This window comes from Cetorhinus maximus, chromosome 1, assembly GCF_964194155.1.
Source record: "Cetorhinus maximus chromosome 1, sCetMax3.hap1.1, whole genome shotgun sequence".
In the NCBI taxonomy this organism is placed as follows: Eukaryota; Metazoa; Chordata; class Chondrichthyes; order Lamniformes; family Cetorhinidae; genus Cetorhinus; species Cetorhinus maximus.
The window spans coordinates 98083435-98102457 of NC_135879.1; the positions used below are offsets into that span (position 1 = coordinate 98083435).

The 19023-nt window shown below is 42.6% G+C and overlaps 1 protein-coding gene across 2 annotated transcripts in view; it reads right to left on the reverse strand.

Annotated features, from left to right (window-relative positions):
* The window catches only part of LOC144682046 (coiled-coil domain-containing protein 158-like), a 200675-nt gene that overhangs the window by 106548 nt on the left and 75104 nt on the right, over positions 1-19023 (reverse strand). For both annotated transcript variants that reach the window (XM_078544325.1, XM_078544317.1), the window contains exon 8: positions 10761-10837. In XM_078544325.1, coding sequence (XP_078400451.1) covers positions 10761-10837 — 77 coding nt within the window. The remainder of the gene's footprint in view (positions 1-10760; positions 10838-19023) is intronic.

The window sequence follows — 19023 nt, forward strand, 5'->3', positions numbered from 1 at the left end:
CTTCAAGGAGGAATTACAGTTTCTCCATGAATATAGTCTTAAGAGTTTTGAAAAGAAATTTGGCTGATTCAATTTCTAAGCGGCTACAAATATGAAGCTGCTACAGCCAACAAGCACTTTGGAAATGCTGACATCAGGCTGAATGGCGGAATATTATATTGATAGTTTGCTTTGAGACTTGAGTGCTGTACTTACCTTGGTTATCACATGCGGAACTTTAAGCTTGATAGATGCCAGGAATCTATTTCCTAAATGATCTGAAGTAGCATTACTATTTTGAACATCTCCTTGAAGATAAAATTATTTAAGATCCTTATATCAAATATATTTCAGAGAATGCTAACCTTGTTCAGGATGACAAAACATCCTGCAGATGTAAGAGTAAATCCTGCAGTTTTCTGGTCACAAAGAAGGCACATCTTTAGCTGAAAATGAGCCTCCAGAGAGTCATAGAATGATACAGCACAGGAGGAAGCCATTTGACCCATAATGCTTGTACCAGCTCTTAGAAAAAGATATTTAATTAGTCCCACACTCCAACTCTTTCCCACAGTCCCACAAATGTTTTCCCTTCAGGTATCTATCCAATTTTCTGTTGAAAATTATTATTGAATCTACTTCCAATACCTTTCAGGTAGGCGTATTCCAGAATATAACTACTTAGGTGAAAAATCTTTTTACCTCACATCATCCCGGGTTCTTTTGCCAATTATCTTAAATCTCTTGGTATTGACCCTTATGCCACGGGAAACAGTTGCCCCTTACTTAACCTATTAAAACCCTTCACAATTTTTAATACCTCTACTAAATCTTCTAATCTTCTCTGCTCTTAGAAGTAGAAGCCCAGTACTTTTAGTCTCTCCATGTAGCTGAAGTAGTTCACACCTGGCACCGTTCTAATAAATCTCTTCTGCCCCTTCTCAAAGGCATTGACATCCTTCCTAATTGGCCATAGTACTCCTGCTGGGGCCCTGAACAGTGTTCATGAAAGGTTTGGCATAACTTTGTTGCTTTCGTATTCTAATGTTTCTATTTGCAAAGCCAAGGATCCCACATGCCTTTTTACATAGCCTTCTCAATTTGTCCTGCCACCTGCAAAGGCTTGTGTATGTCCACCTGTAAGTATCTGTTCCTGTACTTCCTTTTAATTGTACTACTTAGTTTATAATGTCTCTCCTCTTTCTTCTTGCCAAAATGAATCACTTCACACTGCCATATGTCTGCCCATTACACAAGACTGTCTGTATCCTCCTGAAGTCTGTTACTATCCTCCTGTCTGTTAATATCCCCCTCAGTTTTTACTACATTTTGTGTGTCATCTACAAACTTTGAAATTATGTCATGTATACCCAAGTCCAGGTCATTAATACATATCAAAGACAGCAGTGGTCCCAACACCAACGCCTGCACGCCACAACTGCACATTTCACCACAGTTTGAAAAACAACCATTCAATCTTTACCTCTGAAGCCAAAATCTCCATAGTAATAGGTTGGCTGTTCGAAGAAACCTAGCCCCCGAATTCTGAGGATTTCTTTGAAAGGATATGGAAAAGAAGAAATCATTTAAAAATTGGGGTCTCTGTGCTAAAACTATATGTGCTCATGTCACTCTCAAAATGAGTTAAATTTATTTACCGAGTGGCTCAAGTTAATGATGACATTAACTAACCTCATGCCATTGTCAGGGATAGCTGGTTTGCTATGTTGTTTTTGCACAGCCTGCTAAGCTACTGCAACAATCCACAATTGATGACCTCATTGGTGGTGGTGGTGGATGATGCAGCTCAGGATACCTTGCTCCACAGGCATGCATGTTTACACATTTCAGATCTCCCCAGTAACAGTCAGATGATTCTTCCAGTCTCTCTCGACAGTAGAATTTCTCTTATGAGAAGTTGGAGATGCTGAACAATTTCACCAAACGTGATCCTAGGTACAGCTCAACTGTTTGCTTGTGCAACTTAACATCTAGCCTTAATCTAAACAAAACAAAGAAGCCCTCAATACTTAGGAGATTCAAGCTCAGAGGTTCAAGCTCACCAGATAAGGGCACCAGCACTATCCAAACAAGGTGATTTTTACCAGCTGGTACTCACAATGCTAGACCCCACTTGTGACCTTGTTTGTCATTGCTCTTCCCTCAGTACTCTAAGACCTGCCACCGGGAATAGGATTAAATATTTTGTGTATGAGTAGAACCTCATCACATTGGCTCCGTGGGCAAAGCAGACTGTACAGGAATCTTGCATTGCCATACTTGGGATAACAGAGTTGGTCATCACCAAGTAACGAAAGGTATAATAGGTCTACTCATATTCACTATTTTTTTTAATTGCTGAGGAAAGTGGAGATAAAGCCTCCTACACTATTTTGGTGGAATTCAGCATGGAAAAAGTGAAAGGGAAAAGTCTACATTATCTTCTAGTACAAGATACCTGTTCCCTTGCCATCGGTAGAATTCACAATGTGAGCAGAGCAACATCAAGTGCAATTGCTGTGTGAGCATAATATTCCTCAATTATTCATTTATATTTGATTTGTATTTGCCTAAACCCAATGGCTATCTGAAGTATCATTTATCCTAGTAACTCAACAAACTCTTGGGATAGCCAAAAGACAATAAATACCCATTGTCTCAGCTGGATCAGGTGTCAAGATAAATAGACAAGCATGCATCAGTCAGGGGCTGTTGGTATGGAAGTATGTTGAACAACTCATTATTAAAAACAATTTCCTCCCTCTCCATTCCCATCACTTCTCATAAATCAGGGCCACAACTAAAGGCCAACAACATGAGCAGTTACTGAGAAGCTGGCTTCTTTGCAAAAGGTTTTGAGGAGGGATCCTCATGCAACCATCACTGATAACTGTATTCCTGAGATTAAAGTTGGTTTTGTTCCATTTGTCGCACTCAGTTAGAGCTACTTCACTGCAGAAGACTTGTCTGAGCTAGAGGAGATGGGCAAGTACAGAGGATCCCCAATACCATTCCATCTTCTAGGATCACCTTGCACCACTTCAGCCTCCCAACAAGTCCAATAGGAGTCTTGAAACAAGCTTAGTACGTAAATGCACTGCTTAATGCACAGAAGCAATGTAGGCAACATTTGTGGGTATCATTACCCACTGACTAAAGGTGGTCTCTAATGTTATCAGCAACTTTTATGCAGTCACAATGGTCAATAGATGTCACACTTAATGACACACACCTCGACTTAAGAATGTAGACATTGTTCTCTGGAATAGAGGATGGAATTTAATGAGCGTGACAGGGGTCTCGCCCACCAATAGGAGAACCAGTGGGAGGCCTGTGTTGTTTCTCTCCAGGAGACCTGATGCGATTACCAGGTAATCAGACATTTACCTGGACAGCATCAGGCCTCCCACCCGATTAAGGCTCCAATAGAGTGGAAATCCCACTCCTGTGTGCAGCTGACCAATCAGAAGCCGGCAGCTCTCCAGTACCAGCAGTGCCACCAGGAACAGTGTCCAATGTAGGTGCTTCATGCAAGCCTGCAGGAAGGATCAATGATGGATCTTACATAGAGGTGAGTCACGGAGAGGGTATTGTCAGTGGTGGGGGGAGGGAAGGGGGGTCAGAAGCAAGGCGCTGGCTTTCAGCAGGCCCTCCTCCTTGCTCATGAATGAGGGATCTGCCCCGCTAAGCCGCTGGTAAAATCGACAGGGTTTGCTGTGTGGCCTCCCCAGATGGTGAGTCCCCCATCCATTGAATACCAGCAATGGCAGGATGAGGCCCTTAAGTAGTTACTTGAGAAAGTCACCCAACACCCTTCCCTCTCGGAGCTTAAACAGAAGGATTTGGGTAGGCAGCAGTGTCCCCATCCCACCCACTCGATCAAACAGCCACTCCCCCACTCCTCGCTGCCTCCGAACTTGCCTCAGGGGAAGCATTAAATTTTGTCCAGAGAATCAATAACACATACTAAAATGAACAAAACGCTTGCAAGCATTTATTTTAATGTATTTTGCCCAAACTAATCAAATTACTGAAACTATAAGTAGTGACCAAGCAGATAGCAAGTTTGAAGATTTTTTTTCTCTGGTGTGGACTAATAGGATTAGTGCCAAAGATAACAGAAATTTAAACTGAAGTGCAAATTCAGTAGACGTTGCATGAAGTGTGGCTGATATAAGGAAGGATGAGTTCTCTGGAGCATGTTACTGCAGGAACAGAGATTCTTAAGTCATAAGATCATAAGAAATATGAGCAGGAGTAGGCCATTCGTCTCACAGAGCATATTCTGCCATTCAATAAGATCAGGGCTGAGCTGACTGTGGCCTTAACTCCACTTTTCTACCTGCCTCCATAACACTTGACTCCCTTGTAGATCAAAAATCTGTCTAAAGAAACAGTACTTTGTAGTTTTCCCAATTTGATGATTGTTCATTTTATTAAGAGGCCAATAAATAAGGAAGAATTAAACAGTGCTAGCATATCCACAAAGGGTGCATACGGTATACATTACAATTAGTCAAGAAATAAACTAAGCAATTCTGATACCAGCTAAATATATTGTTACTTTACTTTTCTCTAAATAGACAAGGCCAGTCATAACATTGCAATTCTGTGTATGAAAGATTTTCTTTGTAAGGGATGTTAATGCTTATGGAATGTAACATTCCTCATTGCGTAGACCTTTTGGGATTTGTACCACTTGCAAAAATTCTGGCCTGCCAAAAGTGCATGTTGGAAAACTATATGCAGTGGCCTTTAATTTTACACTGTGTGGTGCCAGCAAGTGAGAACATAACATCAGAAAAAGGAGCAGGAGTCGGCCACCCAGCCCCTCTGCCACTTGGTAAACTCATGGCTGATCTTTGACCTGCCCCATATCCTCCAATTCACCTCGAGTCAAAAAATATATCTATAACAGCCTTGAATATACTCAAAGACTGAGCATCTATAGCTCTCTGGTGTAAAAAAATTCCAGATTCACAACCCTCTATGTGAAGGATTTTCTCCTCATCTCAGTCTTTAATGATCGACACCTTATCCTGATACTATGCTTCCTAGCTCTAAATTTTCTAGCAAGGGGAAAAACTCAGCATCTGCCCTGTCAAGCCCCCTCAGAATCTAATGGGCATGGAATTCAATTGCATAGCAGCACTAGAGCTCCATGTTTGTAATGCAGGAGGCACTGCTGGCCGCTCCCCTCATGAGACTTGCATCAGGCAATTCGAGTGGTGCACATAGTTGAATCTCCCATGCACCTGCAGGAACACAGATTCTTAAGTCATAAGATCATAAGAAATATGGGCAGGAGTAGGCCATTCATCCCACAGAGCATGCTCTGCTATTCAATAAGATCAAGGCTGATCTGATTGTGGCCTTAACTCCACTTTTCTACCTGCCTCCATAACACTTGACTCCCTTGTAGGTCAAAAATCTGTGTAAAGAAACAGTACTTTGTAATTTCCCCAGTTTGATGATTGTTCATTTTATTAAGAGGTCAATAAGGGGTTGAAACATAGAAACATAGAAAATAGAAGCAGGAGTAGGTCATTCATCCCTTCAAGCCTGCTCCGCCATTTAATATGATCATGGCTGATCGTCTATCTCAAAGCCATACTCCCACTCTCTCCCCATACCCCTTGACGCCTTTAGAGTGTAGAAATCTATTTCCTTCTTAAATATATTCAGTGACTTGGCCTCCATAGTCAATTCTCTAGAGAATTCCACAGGTTCACCATTCTCTGAGTGAAGTTTCTCCTCATCTCAGTCCTAAATGGCCTACCCCATATCCTGAGATTGTGATCTCTTGTTCAAGACTCCCCAGCCAGAGGAAAGATCATCCCTGCATCCAGTCTGTACAGTCCTGTCAGAATTTTATACGTTTCAATGAGATCCCCTCTCATTCTTCTAAACTCCAGTGAATACAGGCCTAGTCGGTCCAATCTCTCCTCATACGGCAATCCTGCCAGACCAGGAATCAGTCTGGTGAACCTTTGCTGCACTCCCTCCAAGGCAAGTATAGCCTTCCTGAGGTAAGGAGACCAAAGCTGTACACAATACTCCAGGTGTGGTTTCACCAAGGCCCTGCACAGCTGCAGTAAGACATCCTTGCTCCTGTACTCAAGTCCTCTTTCAATGAAGGCCAGCATACCATTTGCCTTCTTGACTGCTTGCTGCACCTGCATGCTTGCTTTCAGTGATTGGTGTACAAGGACATCCAGGTCCCGTTGTAATCAACATTTCCCAATCTATCACCATTTAAATAATACTCTGCCATTCTGTTTTTCCTACCAAAGTGGATAACTTCACACTTATCCACGATATACTGCATCTGCCATGTATTTGCCCACTCACTCAACTTGTCTAAGTCGCCTTGAAGCCTCTTAACAGCCTCCTCACCACTCATTCCCACCAAGTTTCATGTCATCAACAAACTAGGAAATATTACATCTGGTTCCCTCATCCAAATCATTGATATAAAGGGCGAAACCATAATATCACAGACGGGCTGACGTAATGCACAAAAACAAAACTTGAATGTGCAAGGAACACCTTCCTTATTCATGCCTACAACAACAAGTGTTAGCAAGCAGGATGGGACCTGTTCTGGGACTACTTAAAGGGTCACTCAACAAGTTCAAGCTGAGATGTTTTTGACCTACTTGTCCTGTGGTGAGTTGCTGGAGGGGTTTGAAGATTTCTGTTGACCACAGTAAGGCTAAGTGAATTACATAGCCTTTGGTAAGTAGGAGGGCAGTAACTGCTGTGCCACTTGCTCTGCAGCATGATCAGGACAGGCAGAGGCAGAGGTAGAGAGGAGAACCTCTGCGAGTAGGAGGAGGGCTATCCTTAGAAGGCCTTACTCGAGAGAGTCTTTCAGGAGCATCCATCTTACTTTGGCATGAGTCAGAAGGCTTCAAAAGTGCTTCAGAAGGCTTTGCCTTACTAAGGAGGTGATCATAGAGCTGTGTTACTTCCTTCACAAGGAGATGGAGGCGAGGGTGGCCCTCCCAGTGCCAGTGAAGATCACTGTCATCCTTTCTTTCTTTCCAACTGGTTCACTCCAGGCAGGAGTGACATTAGCAACATCGCAATTTGCCATCCACAGAGTTATCTTGGAGGAGACAGAGGCGCTCCACAGGAGGAAAGGAAACTTCACCCATTTCCTCCTGAGGACTGAAGACCAGGATGAGAGGGTACGTGGGTTCACCAGGATAGCAGAATTCCTGATTGTGATCCTAACACAAATGCATCCCATATTAAGTTCAAGAGTGACACAATGAATCAAAAACAATAATCTTAAACTTAAACAAAGTCAATTACATAGGTATGAGGAAAGAACTGACTAAGATTGACTCAAAGGTTTGGTGGCAAATAGTGGGAAAAATTTTTAAAAGTGATTCAAAATGTTCAACAAAAATATGCTCCACTAAAAAGCAAAAACTCAGTGAGAAAGATCCATTCAAGACTTACTTGGGAAATTAAGAATGGTATTAGGTTAAAAGAGGAGGCTTATAGTGTTGCAAAGAATAGTCATAAGTCTGAAGATTGGGAGAGTTTTAGAAACCAGCAAAGGGCGATCAATCGGTTGACTAAAATGGAAAAAAAATAAATATAAAAAGGTTTGTATGAGCTTTTATAAGTATATAAAAAGGAGAATAGCTGAAGTAAATGTAGGCCCCTTAGAGGCAGAGACATGAGAAATTATCATATGGAATGAGAAAATGTCAGCGATGTGACCAAATATTATGGCCCCGTTCACCAACATGAATATCAGGGGCAATCCTGCTTCTGCCAATCATGGAAGCCCAGACCAAACTTCATATTGAACAGGCAGTTAATTGCCTACAGTTGTGGCTTCCACCCCTCTCCGAGAGGATACCCTGCCTGCAAGAGGTGCCAGTCAATTGGAGGGCCAGCAGTTCTTCTCTCTCAGTAGCGCTACCAGGAACAGTGGTCACTGCTGGGACTGCAGCAGGTCCCAGAACAGCAGCCATTGAGGATGCCTGTAGCATGTGGGTAAGTGATGGGATTGAGGCTCACCAGTACCAATCAGGCAGACCCAACGAGGTGGGTGGGGGGAGGGGTCAATTGTAAAATCGGGGGGGAGGTTAGCAATGTGGGTGGTACGCCACTTGGTGGGGGCTCTCCATGGGCCACAGGGAGCTCGATCAGAGGACACATCCTCCCCGTCGCCCCCCTCACCCCAGAGACCACAGGTGCCCAGCCGCTGCTGATAAAATCCCAGCAGTGGTGAGAAGGCAACGGGCATCTCACCTGATAGCTGCAGTGATAGTGGATGCACTGGTTATGATGTTCCAAAATTCCCTAGATTCTAAAATGGTCCCAGCAGATTAGAAGTTCACAAATTTAACAACACTATTCAGGAAAGGAGACAGGAGAAAACAGGTCAGTTGTCAGGAGGATATAATAATTTTCATAATGTTATTGGAATTTATTGTAGAGTAATAGTGGGGTCTGTGTCTGTGTGTGTGTGTGTGGGTGGGGGGAACTTATTTGAATTAATGGCAGCTGGTCTGAAGGCTTTGATGTATCAGAAGATAAGCTAGGTTTGAAATGTTAAGTAGGTAAATTTAGGTGTAAAGGGAAAATTTGCATTTTTACATAAACCAGACTAGATTGAATTCAAAAGAGGGAGTGAAATGTGTCACCTAGCCAGGAGATGTTAAGAAACAGTGTGTTTACTTTTTCCAAAGACTACTGGTAAAGTTGGTACTGTGATACATTTTATTATGAAAGGTAAAAGTCCAACGGCTTTGTGAAACAATAGGAATTCACATTCAAAGAGGAAAATATGTATAAAGGAGAAGAGATTATGTGTAAGGGCAGGATTCTAAGATCTAACAAGTGTGAAAAGCCTCCAGCATCTAAGCCTTAAGCTGCTGTCTACAAAGAATTGAAGTTGAGAAAACTCATTTAGAATTTGACTGTTCAGGCTATTTTGTGTTACTTTGCCTGGGCCTTTTAAAATCCATGTGTCTCACTGTTACCTTAACGGAGGTTTAACAGAGGTTTAGATTAATTAGGGGATTCAGAAGTTATCAGGGTAGTAATCTGTAGATCTATGTATGTGCTTAAAATCATTTGTCCTATTAATAAAGGTTTAATTTAGTTTTGTAAGAAACCTATAAGACTTGGTGGCCTTCTTTTACTGAATTCATAGCCTGCATCTCGAAATAAGTACAAATTGCAAAAATAGTTGTGACAGCTGCTTCAAGCTTCCAGCTGGGATTTGGGCAACTTGGCATTTACCATAACACGGTTTTGGGGAAAATGCTGGAATCTATTATTATTCTTCTTCTCTAGGTAACATCCTCAATTATTCAAGGGTCGCTGAACCATGTCTTACACTGTGATTTTAATATAGGTCAGGGCGAGGAGGCAGGCCCAAAGTCTACCTCAGCCAGAACGGGAATCGAACCCCACACTGTTGCCGTTATTCTGAATCACACGCCAACTGATCTAACCCACACTCCCCTGTTCCAGAATCTATTATTATGCAAGTCATAACAATGCATTTAGATAATCACAGTATGATCAGACAAAGTCAACATGGTTATACAAAAGGAAAACCGTGTTTGACAAATTTATTTGTGTTTTTTGAGAATGTAACTAGTAGGGTAGATAAAAGGGAGCCAGTAGATGTAGTATACTTGGATTTCTAAAAGGTATTCAATAACCTGCCATACATAAGGTTAATATGCAAGATAAGGGCTCCTAGGGTTGGGGGAATATATAAGCATTTATGTAGGATTGAATAACCCACAGGAAGCAGAGAGTAGGGATAAATGAGGCACTGCAAGTTGGCAGGCTGTAACTAGTGATGTGCCACAAGGGTCAGTGCTGTGGCCTCAACTATTTACATTCTATATTAATGATTTAGACAAAGAGACAGAGAGTAGTGTATCTAAGTTTACTGACGGTACAAAGCCAGCTGTGAAAGTAAGCTGTGAGGAGGACACAAAGAGGTGGCAAAGAGATATAGACAAGTTAAGTGAGTGGGCAACAAGGTGGCGGATGAAGTATAATGTGGGAAAGTGTGAGGTTATTCACTTTGGTAAAAATAGAAAAGCAGTACTTTTTTTAAAAAACATGGAAATTTTAAATGCTGCTGTTGACAGAGACTTGGGTGTACTTGTACAAGGAACATAGAATATTAGCATGCAGATACAACAAGCAATTAGGAAGGCAAATGGCATGTTGGCTTTTATCACAAGGAGAATGGAGTACAAGACCAAGAACAAAGAAATCTTCAAGTCACACACCATGCTGACTTGGAATTATATCGTCTATTCTTTATTTTCACTGGATCCAATCCTGGAACTCCCTCTCTAACTTCATTGTGGGTATACCTACAGCACTTGGACTGTAGTAGTTCGAGAAGGTGGCTCACCGCCACTTTCTCAGGGGCAATTAGGAATGGTCAATAAATAATGGCCTTGCCAGCAATGCCCACATCCCATGAATAACGAATAAAAAAATTGCCGGTCAGTTGCGAGAGCCTGCATGCCACATGAAGGAATGAGATCTTGGGAGTAAAACAATCTCTCAGCAAAGAATGAGGAGTGACACAGGATGAATCTAAAAAGGGAGAACATGTGTACAATTTAAAACCACAAATTTTAAACATTTACATTTACCATGTAAACTGTGAGGGGAAGTTTCAGACAACAATTTTGTTCTAACCCAGTTTCTCCCCACCCAGTAGTCCAAGATAACAATAGCTACAATTTAACTGATAGGAGACCATTAAAGAGAATTACCTGTTTTCTTGCTGCTTAAGCAAAGCTTCAGTTTTGCTTTGAGATTCAGTTTTCAGGCTTTCCAGCTGTTCTTCAATCTAAACCCAAATAACATGCTTCAAGATGTTAATTTTGAATATCTAATTCAACTAGCAAACAGACAGTGACAAAACAATACTGAATTGTTTCTCAGCAATAAAAATGTACAGGAAACATGCAAATATCCTTTTTTTTTAAATAGAAAGCTGGAATATTCCTGGAACTAATTTCTAATGAATAAAATCTAGATCTAAATATATTCACTCCCTACTGTGATTGCCCTTGCTTATCTATCACAGCATAATTCTTTTTATCTCTTTATCTGATCTTTTTTATCTTCCAATCCCCCTCTCTGGCTCTTAAACTTTCTCACTGCTGCCTCTATTTAAATAGCTTGCGCACTTTCTCCATCATGTTATAGATTTCTCTTTCTCTTTCTCTCTGCTTCCAATTCATCTTAGGTCCGCCTTTCTCTCTAACCGTCATTGATTTAATCTATTTATAATAATTTTTACACGTTAACAAAAAACTAATGCATTTATCAAAGTGCAGTAATAGATGCTAGGGAAGAGATTACCCTAACTGAAAGGGAAAGTGAAACTTCAGGGCCAGAATCTTACACTGATCGAGTGGGCACGTGCCTGATCTGAACGCACGTGAAATTGTGCAAAATGACGTTGGTCATGCATCCCAACATCGTCGCACACGCGAGCAATATTGAGATCGGCACAGGAGCTGGTGCCGCACCCGCCGACAATTTAAGGGCCAATTAAGGCCATTAAAAACCCTATTGTCCATGATTTTATGTTGCCCGTGCGATTTCGCACTCATCACACTAACTAAATGGGCAGGCGGGCAGCCCGTTTTTAATGAAGCCTCTTCCAAGGGCGGGATGAGATGTCCGGGGTGAAGTATAATAAAAAAAGATATCTGAGGACTGATGCTTTTTGAGTTCTGATGTCAGGTGCTTGAATGTGTTGCAAGACACAGTTTGGTGCATTTCTTTCTAGACATTTAATCTGTACAGGTCTGCAGCTCCCTGAGGCAGCTCCATAGCAGCTGTCTCCCTTCACAGAGTTAGCTAGAAGCGTCCACCCGCACCCTTAATTTTGCCGGCACCCACCCTCTTCCTGCCCCCCTTGGCAGCACTGAGGCTTTCTCAGTGCGCGTTTCACGCTGCCTGGCCGTTAATTGGCCAGCAAGCGTGAAATTGCATTCGGGGTCCGATTGTGGACGGAAGCGCATTTCATGACCACTTCCGGGCCAACCGACTTGCACACACCAAGCGCAAAATTCAGGCCCAGGTTTCTGGAAAATGAAACTGTGACCTCAGGTTTCCGGGAAAGAGGCTGTGACCTCAGGTTTCTGGGGAATCTGAAACTAGTTGAACCTAGATAAATACATAGGGCCATAAAAGCTCAGATTTCCCAGTAGTGCAGGCAGACCGTGCAGAGTTGTGCATGGGGTAGTTTAAAGAAGGAAACTTGAAGGCTGAATCCCAGAGCAGTGATAAGAAAAGTGAAGTTACTGCCACTGTTTCAGTCAATTTAAAGGGACCAATTAACCAGAGCCAGCCATTTTGGTGAAGACTGTACCCGCCGGACTCAGGTTGGTTAGAAGCAGCTGGCGGAGTAAAATCAGTGTCATACTCGTGCGTGGAGAAAGGAACTGGATCTCTACCTGAGGAAGACAGAATTTTGACAGGCTTTGTGACTGAATGTGGTGCCATATGTGCTAAATGGGCTGCCTAGTAAATCCATGAAATCTATTTTTGTTGTATCTGCTATTTAAAGTGCAATATATAGTTTATATTGACCATAATTTGTCTTTTAATTAATATTTATGTTGATTTTGGTTTCATTGTTAAAGTAAAGTTATGAAAAGTGAAATCTTGTCCGTGGATCATTTCATTGCAGGTCATTCGATAAATTTGGTTCTTTTAGTTTGTTGGTCTCCACAGGGATCATAACACAGGTTTTCTCTCCTGCCACAGAACTGAAAGGGCTCTTATCAAAGTTATGAATGGCATCCTATGTGACTGTGACAAAGGTAAATTACTCCCCTTCTCGACCTGTTTGCAGCCTTCAACATGGCTGACAACGCCACCCTCCTCCAATGCTTCTCAACAAGCTGGGTGGGACTGCACTTGCCTGGTTCTATTCTTATCCATCTAATCATAGTCAGGTTATTGTCTGCAATGGCTTCTCTTCCTACTCCACATCATTACCTCTGGTGTCTCCCAAAGATTTATCCTTGGCCCAATCCTATCAGCATGCTGCCCCTTGATGACATCCAGCTCTGCCTCACCACCACCTCTCCCAATTCCTCCATAGCTGCTAAATCATGAGACTGTTTGTCGGGCATCAGTACTGGATGAGCAAAAATTTTGTCTACTTAAATATCAGGAAGAGTGCTCTGAGTTGGCTGCTGGTTTTAAGGATCCTGTGAAATGAGTTTAAATGGTCTCAATCCAAAATCATCCTGAGCATAAACTAAAAGCCACATCAGTGTTTGGTACTAATTGGCAAGTTCATTCAGGTCCCTGCTCCAAATACCAGTCCCCCCAGCTATTAACTCCATTCTTCTCCCTGACAACTACCCGAGACTAAACCAGTCTGTTCGCAATCTCGTGCCATATTTGGCCCCAAGATAAGCATCCAACAATATATTCACGCCATCATTAAGATTGCCTGTTTCCACCTCTGCAACACTGCCTGACTTTGTCCCATCTTAGTTTATCCTCATCCTTGCTTTTGCTACTTCTAAACTTGACTATTCCAAACACTCTCGGCCAGCTGCCGACATTCTATGTTCCGTAAACCGGAGGCCATCCCTCTGCTGGCCGTGTTCTCACTCGCACCAAGTCTGTGCATCTGGACCTGCTGGCTCCCAATTAAGCTACACCTCAATTTTAAAATTTTCATCCTTGTCTTTAAGTCTCCCCTATCTTTCTAATTTCCTCTAGCCTTACAACCCAAGGTCAATGTGCAGTGTCTTCACTTTTCCACTGACCATGAAAGCTGAGCCATTGCCTTGGTCAAAGAGGTAGCTTTTAAGGAGCGTCTCAGAGAAGGAGCAGAAATTAGATGGGTAGAGACGTTTGGGAAGGGAATTCCAGAGCTTATAGCCCAGGTAACTAGGTGCACAGCTTTGAAAAGCATAAGAATAGGTGCACAGAAATCACATAGGGTTCTGTGCTGGAGGGGCAAGGCTATGAAGGGATTTGAAAATAAGGATGAAAATGGGTGGACTGGAATCAATGTAAGCCAGCGAGCGTAGCAAGATGAGGGCCTGAGCTGGAATGTTTTCAACTCCAGTTTGGATTGTTTTCCAGTCACGTGCAGTAGATCTGAAGCTGCAACCTCAAAGGCACTATAACATGGCACAAGGGAAAAATTCAAGGCCAGTCCCCGAGGAAAATACAGGGCCAACTGCATTGAGAAGTGGGACAATTCCAGGAAAAGAAGTAGCGAGTTAGGCCAAAAGCCAGATCAAAAGTTAGGGAGAAGCCTGGCTGAGGCCGGAAATCTGGCAGTAAAACACTGTTAAATTAACAATGGCATAAAAATGAGTCAAGTCCTAGTCAGTATCTGATTAAGCCCTAACCATTAGCATTTCATTATTATCTGCCAGAGATACATTAATAGTCATGTGGTTAGCAGGGAGCAATTGGAAATCGTCACACTGACATACAGAGGGAGAAACAAGTGCATGCATATCAATTCTTGTTAAAATAGGGCTGCAACAACAAATAGAATTACTTCAAATTGTGCACAACAGATATTAATATGACAACTATATGGCAATATGCCACACAGATCAGGAGTGTCACAAACTTGATAAATAGAATGTGCTAAAATAAATGCTGTCAGCTGTGGGGAAACTATATTTATCAGAGGCTAAATCTGTCTCAGTGTCCTTAGGCAGGGGTAATGGAAAGTCAGCTAGGATTCCCAGACACACAAAACACTGCTAGAAAATGCATGCAAAACACCAGGCTATTATTTTTTAAAAATACAGAAAAGCAGCTTTTCCTGTGTCAGGATCAAGACTAATACTATATTCTAGTTCTAGTAAAATTATAGATAAATTAATTCAGAAGATAACTCTGACTTCAAACTTGGCAAATGATATCAAAAATATATACTTTCCTAGGAAAATGATCAGATGTGAAATTACATTTCCATACCACTAACACAGAGGTGCCTCCTTGTTTGCTATTCACATGATTCTTCAGATAATAATATTTTTTGACTGCTAACTTTAATATTAGTTTTGCTATCTCATGCTTCACTTGGACTGCTTCCAGGCAACATGTAAGGTAGCTGCAGCAACTTGCACTTATATTGCGTCTAAGACATTCCAAGGCACTTCACACAGGCACAAGGAAAATATGGACGTCGAGCATAAGGAAGTACAAAAAGGATATGAGGGCACTGGGAGCCAAAATAGGTCAATGCCAATGGGGCTGAGGAGCTGAGGTGTGGAATAGGAAATGGAGAGTAGGCTATGGGGCTGACGGGTAGAGTGTGGAGATGGGCTGAGGCAGGGGTGCAAGCAGGCGATGTTATGGGGGTGGAAGTAGGCATTTTTATGATTGATAGGATATGGAGTCACAACTCAGCCCAGGGTTGAACAGGATTCCAAGATTACTAACAGTCTTGTTCAGCCTGAGAGTGGCTGAGGAGGAGAATGGAATTGGTAGCAAGCGTAATGAATTATTGGCAGGAGCTTAAGCCTTATCAAAATTCAACTGGAGAAAACTGCAGTTCATCCGATTGATTCCTGCAATGAGAGGGCACTCTTAAGAGGAGTGGTTGATTAGAATGAGCTTATATTTTCTGGAGTTTAGAAGAATGAGATGTGATCTCATCAAAATGTATAAAGTTCTGAGAGGGCTTGGATAGATGCTATAAGACTGTTTCCTCTTTTGGAGAACAAAGAACACAGCACCATAGACTTAGAATGAGGAGTCAGCCTTTAGTAGTGAAAATGAGGAGAACGTTCCTCACAGGGTTGTAAATCTTTGGAATTATCTACCACACAGAGCTGCTGATGTGCAGCTATTGAGTATATTTCAAGACTGAGATCAATAGATTTTTGGATATGAAAGGACCAAGGAATATGAGGATAGGGCAGGAAAGTGGAGTTAAAGTAGAAGATCAACCATGGTCATATTGGATAGCAGAGCTTGGTCGAGCGGCCTATATGGCCTACTCCTGCTCATGCTTCTTATGTTTTTACTCAAGTCTGGATGCTAGACACGCAAACAGACAACACAAAAGGACCAAAGGAGTCACGAGAAGTGTTGGGAGAGTTACAGATAGATATTGTCAGTGTAAATGTAGAAACTGATCCCATGCCTGTGGATGTTAACATCAAGGAGCATCATTTTTGAGACAGGTCAGGGGCCAAGGATAAATCCTTGAGAGAGTCTAGAGATACTGGTGCATCACAAGAAAAAAAGGCCATTGCTGGAGACGCTCTAGCTAAAATTGGAATGATAAGAGTGGAAAGAAGGTATTGCAGTTGTACTAGGTTGGAAATTGAAAAGCTTTGAAGGAGGATGACGTGGTCAATTGTGTCACTGGTTGCAGAGATATGGAGACGAATGAGAAAGAATAATGCACTGTGGGGCACAGTAACTGGGGATGTGATTTGTGAATGTCATTAGGGTTGTTTCAGTATTGTGGTATGGCAGAAACCAGATTGGAGAGATTCAAACAAGATGTTGTAGGAAAGATGGACTTGGATATGGAAGTAATAAGGACTGGAGAAACAGGGCAAATTGGAGCTCTGGTGTAAAAATCAGAAAATGCTGGAAATACTCTTCAGGTCTGGCAACATCTGTGGAGAGAGAAGCAATGTTTACATTTCAGGTTGATGAGTTTTCATTTTGTTGAAGCTTGGTCGGGTACTTCCAAGGACACAGAGTCAAGAGTGGGTTTTATGAGGAATGGGTATGATAGCAGTTTCGAAGGGGAGAGACCTGTGCTCAAGGGAGGGGATCATTTACTGATTGATATTTGTGATCAGTGCCTGGGGGTTACCATTAACCAGAAACTGAACTGGACTAGCCATATAAATACAGTTGCTACAAGAGCAGGTCAGAGGCTAAGAATCCTGCGGCAAGTAACTCACCTCCTGACTTCCCAAAGCCTGTCCACCATCTACAACGCACAGGACAGGAGTGTGATGGAATACTCTCCACTTGCCTGGATAAGCATAGTTCCAACAACACTCAAGAAGCTTGACACCGTCCAGAGCAAAGCAGCCTGCTTGATTGGCACCCCATTCACAAATATTCACTCCCTCCACCACTGACGCACAGTAGCAGCAGTATGTACCATCTACAAGTTGCACTGAAAGAATTCAACAAGGCTCCTTAGACAGCACCTTCCAAGCCCGCGGACCACTACCATCTAGAAGGACAAGGGCAGCAGATAGATAGGAACACCACCATCTGGAAGTACCCCTCCAAGTCACTCACCCTATCCTGACTTGGAACTATATTGCCATTCCTACACTGTCGCTGGGTCAAAATCCTGGAACTCGCTCCCTAACAGCACTGTGGGTGTACCTACATCATATGGACTGCAGCGATTCAAGAAGGCAGCTCACCACCACCTTCTCAAGGACAATTAAGGATGGGCAATAAATGCTAACCTAGTCAGATATGCCCACATTCCACGTATGAATAAAAAAATACTTCAGGTGGACTGGGATCAAGGGGGTGGGAGTAAGTCTTATTGACAAGAGATGCTCGGAGAAGGTGTGATGAGACATCAGAGAGAAACATGACAGATATCCAAGAGAAACTTGAGATGTGTTCAGAGTTTGACCATGAAAAGGAGGAGAAGGCTGCAGAAGCAGTTGAACAGATGGTCTCTAGCTTTTGAAGGTGAGGGTGGAGGATGCAGGGGAAAGGGTTGGTAAAGAGGAGCAGAAGCCAGGAGTAATCTTGGTTCCCCTGGATAATCCTGGAGTAGTGGGTGGCTTTGGCAGAGAGAGATGAGATCCAATAGGTCATGACTTGTTACAGCCAGATGTGATAATAGATGGCTAAAACAGTTGTGCACTAGATGAGCTCAAGTCTAAACTCCTAGGACTTGAAGGTGGAAAGACTGGAGCTATACTGGGAAAATGAATGAGATTAGTGAGTTTTTGCTGGGGACAAGGACATCAAAGGTGCAAGTGCGTCTGTTTGAGTAAACAGTATACCAGAAGTATCCTGGTTCCATCAGAAATCTTTAGAAAACAATGGTCAGGACATTCAAGAAGGGAGGAAGGGATAAACTAGGGAACTACAGGCCAGTCAGTCTAACCTCAGTGGTAGGGAAACTATTGGAAGCAATTCTGAGGGACAGAATTAATCTACACTTGGAGAGGCAGGGATTAATCAAGGATAGTCAGCATGGTTTTGTTAAAGTGAGGTCATGTCTGGCCAATTTGACTGAATTTTTCGAAGAGGTGACCTGGTGTGTAGATGAGGGTAATGCATTTGACATAGTCTACTTGGACTTCAACAAGGCTTTTGATAAGGTCCCACATGGGAGACTGATAACGAAGGTAAGAGCCCATGGGATCCAAGGCAATTTGGCAAATTGGATCCAGAATTGGCTGAGTGGCAGGAAGCAGAGGGTGATAGTCAAGGGGTGTTTTTGTGATTGGATGGCTGTATCCAGTGGGGTTCCACAGGGATCGGTGTTAGGTCCCTTGCTGTTTGTGGTATATATAAACGATTTAGGCTTGAATGTAGGAGGGCTGATCAGCAAGTTCGCGGATGACACAAAAATTGGTGGGGTGGTCAATAGTGAGGGGGATAGCCTTAGATTACAGGAGGATATAGACGGGCTGGTCAGATGGGCTGATCAGTGGCAAATGGAATTTAATCTGGATAAGTGTGAGGTGATGCAATTGGGCAGGACAAACAAGGCACGGGACTACATGATGAATGATAGGACTCTGGGAAGTACCGAGGATCAGAGGGACCTTGGTGTACATGTCCACTGGTCCCTTAAGGTAGCGGAACAGGTAGTAAGGTGGTTAAGAAGGCATATGGGGTACTTGCCTTTATTAGCCGAGGCATAGAATATAAGAGCAGGGAGGTTATGCTGGAATTGTATAAAACGCTGGTTAGGCCACAGCTAGAGTATTGCGTGCAGTTCTGGAATCCGCATTATAGGGAGGGTGTGATTGCACTGGAGAGAGTGCAGAGGAGATTTACCAGGATCTTGCCTGGGCT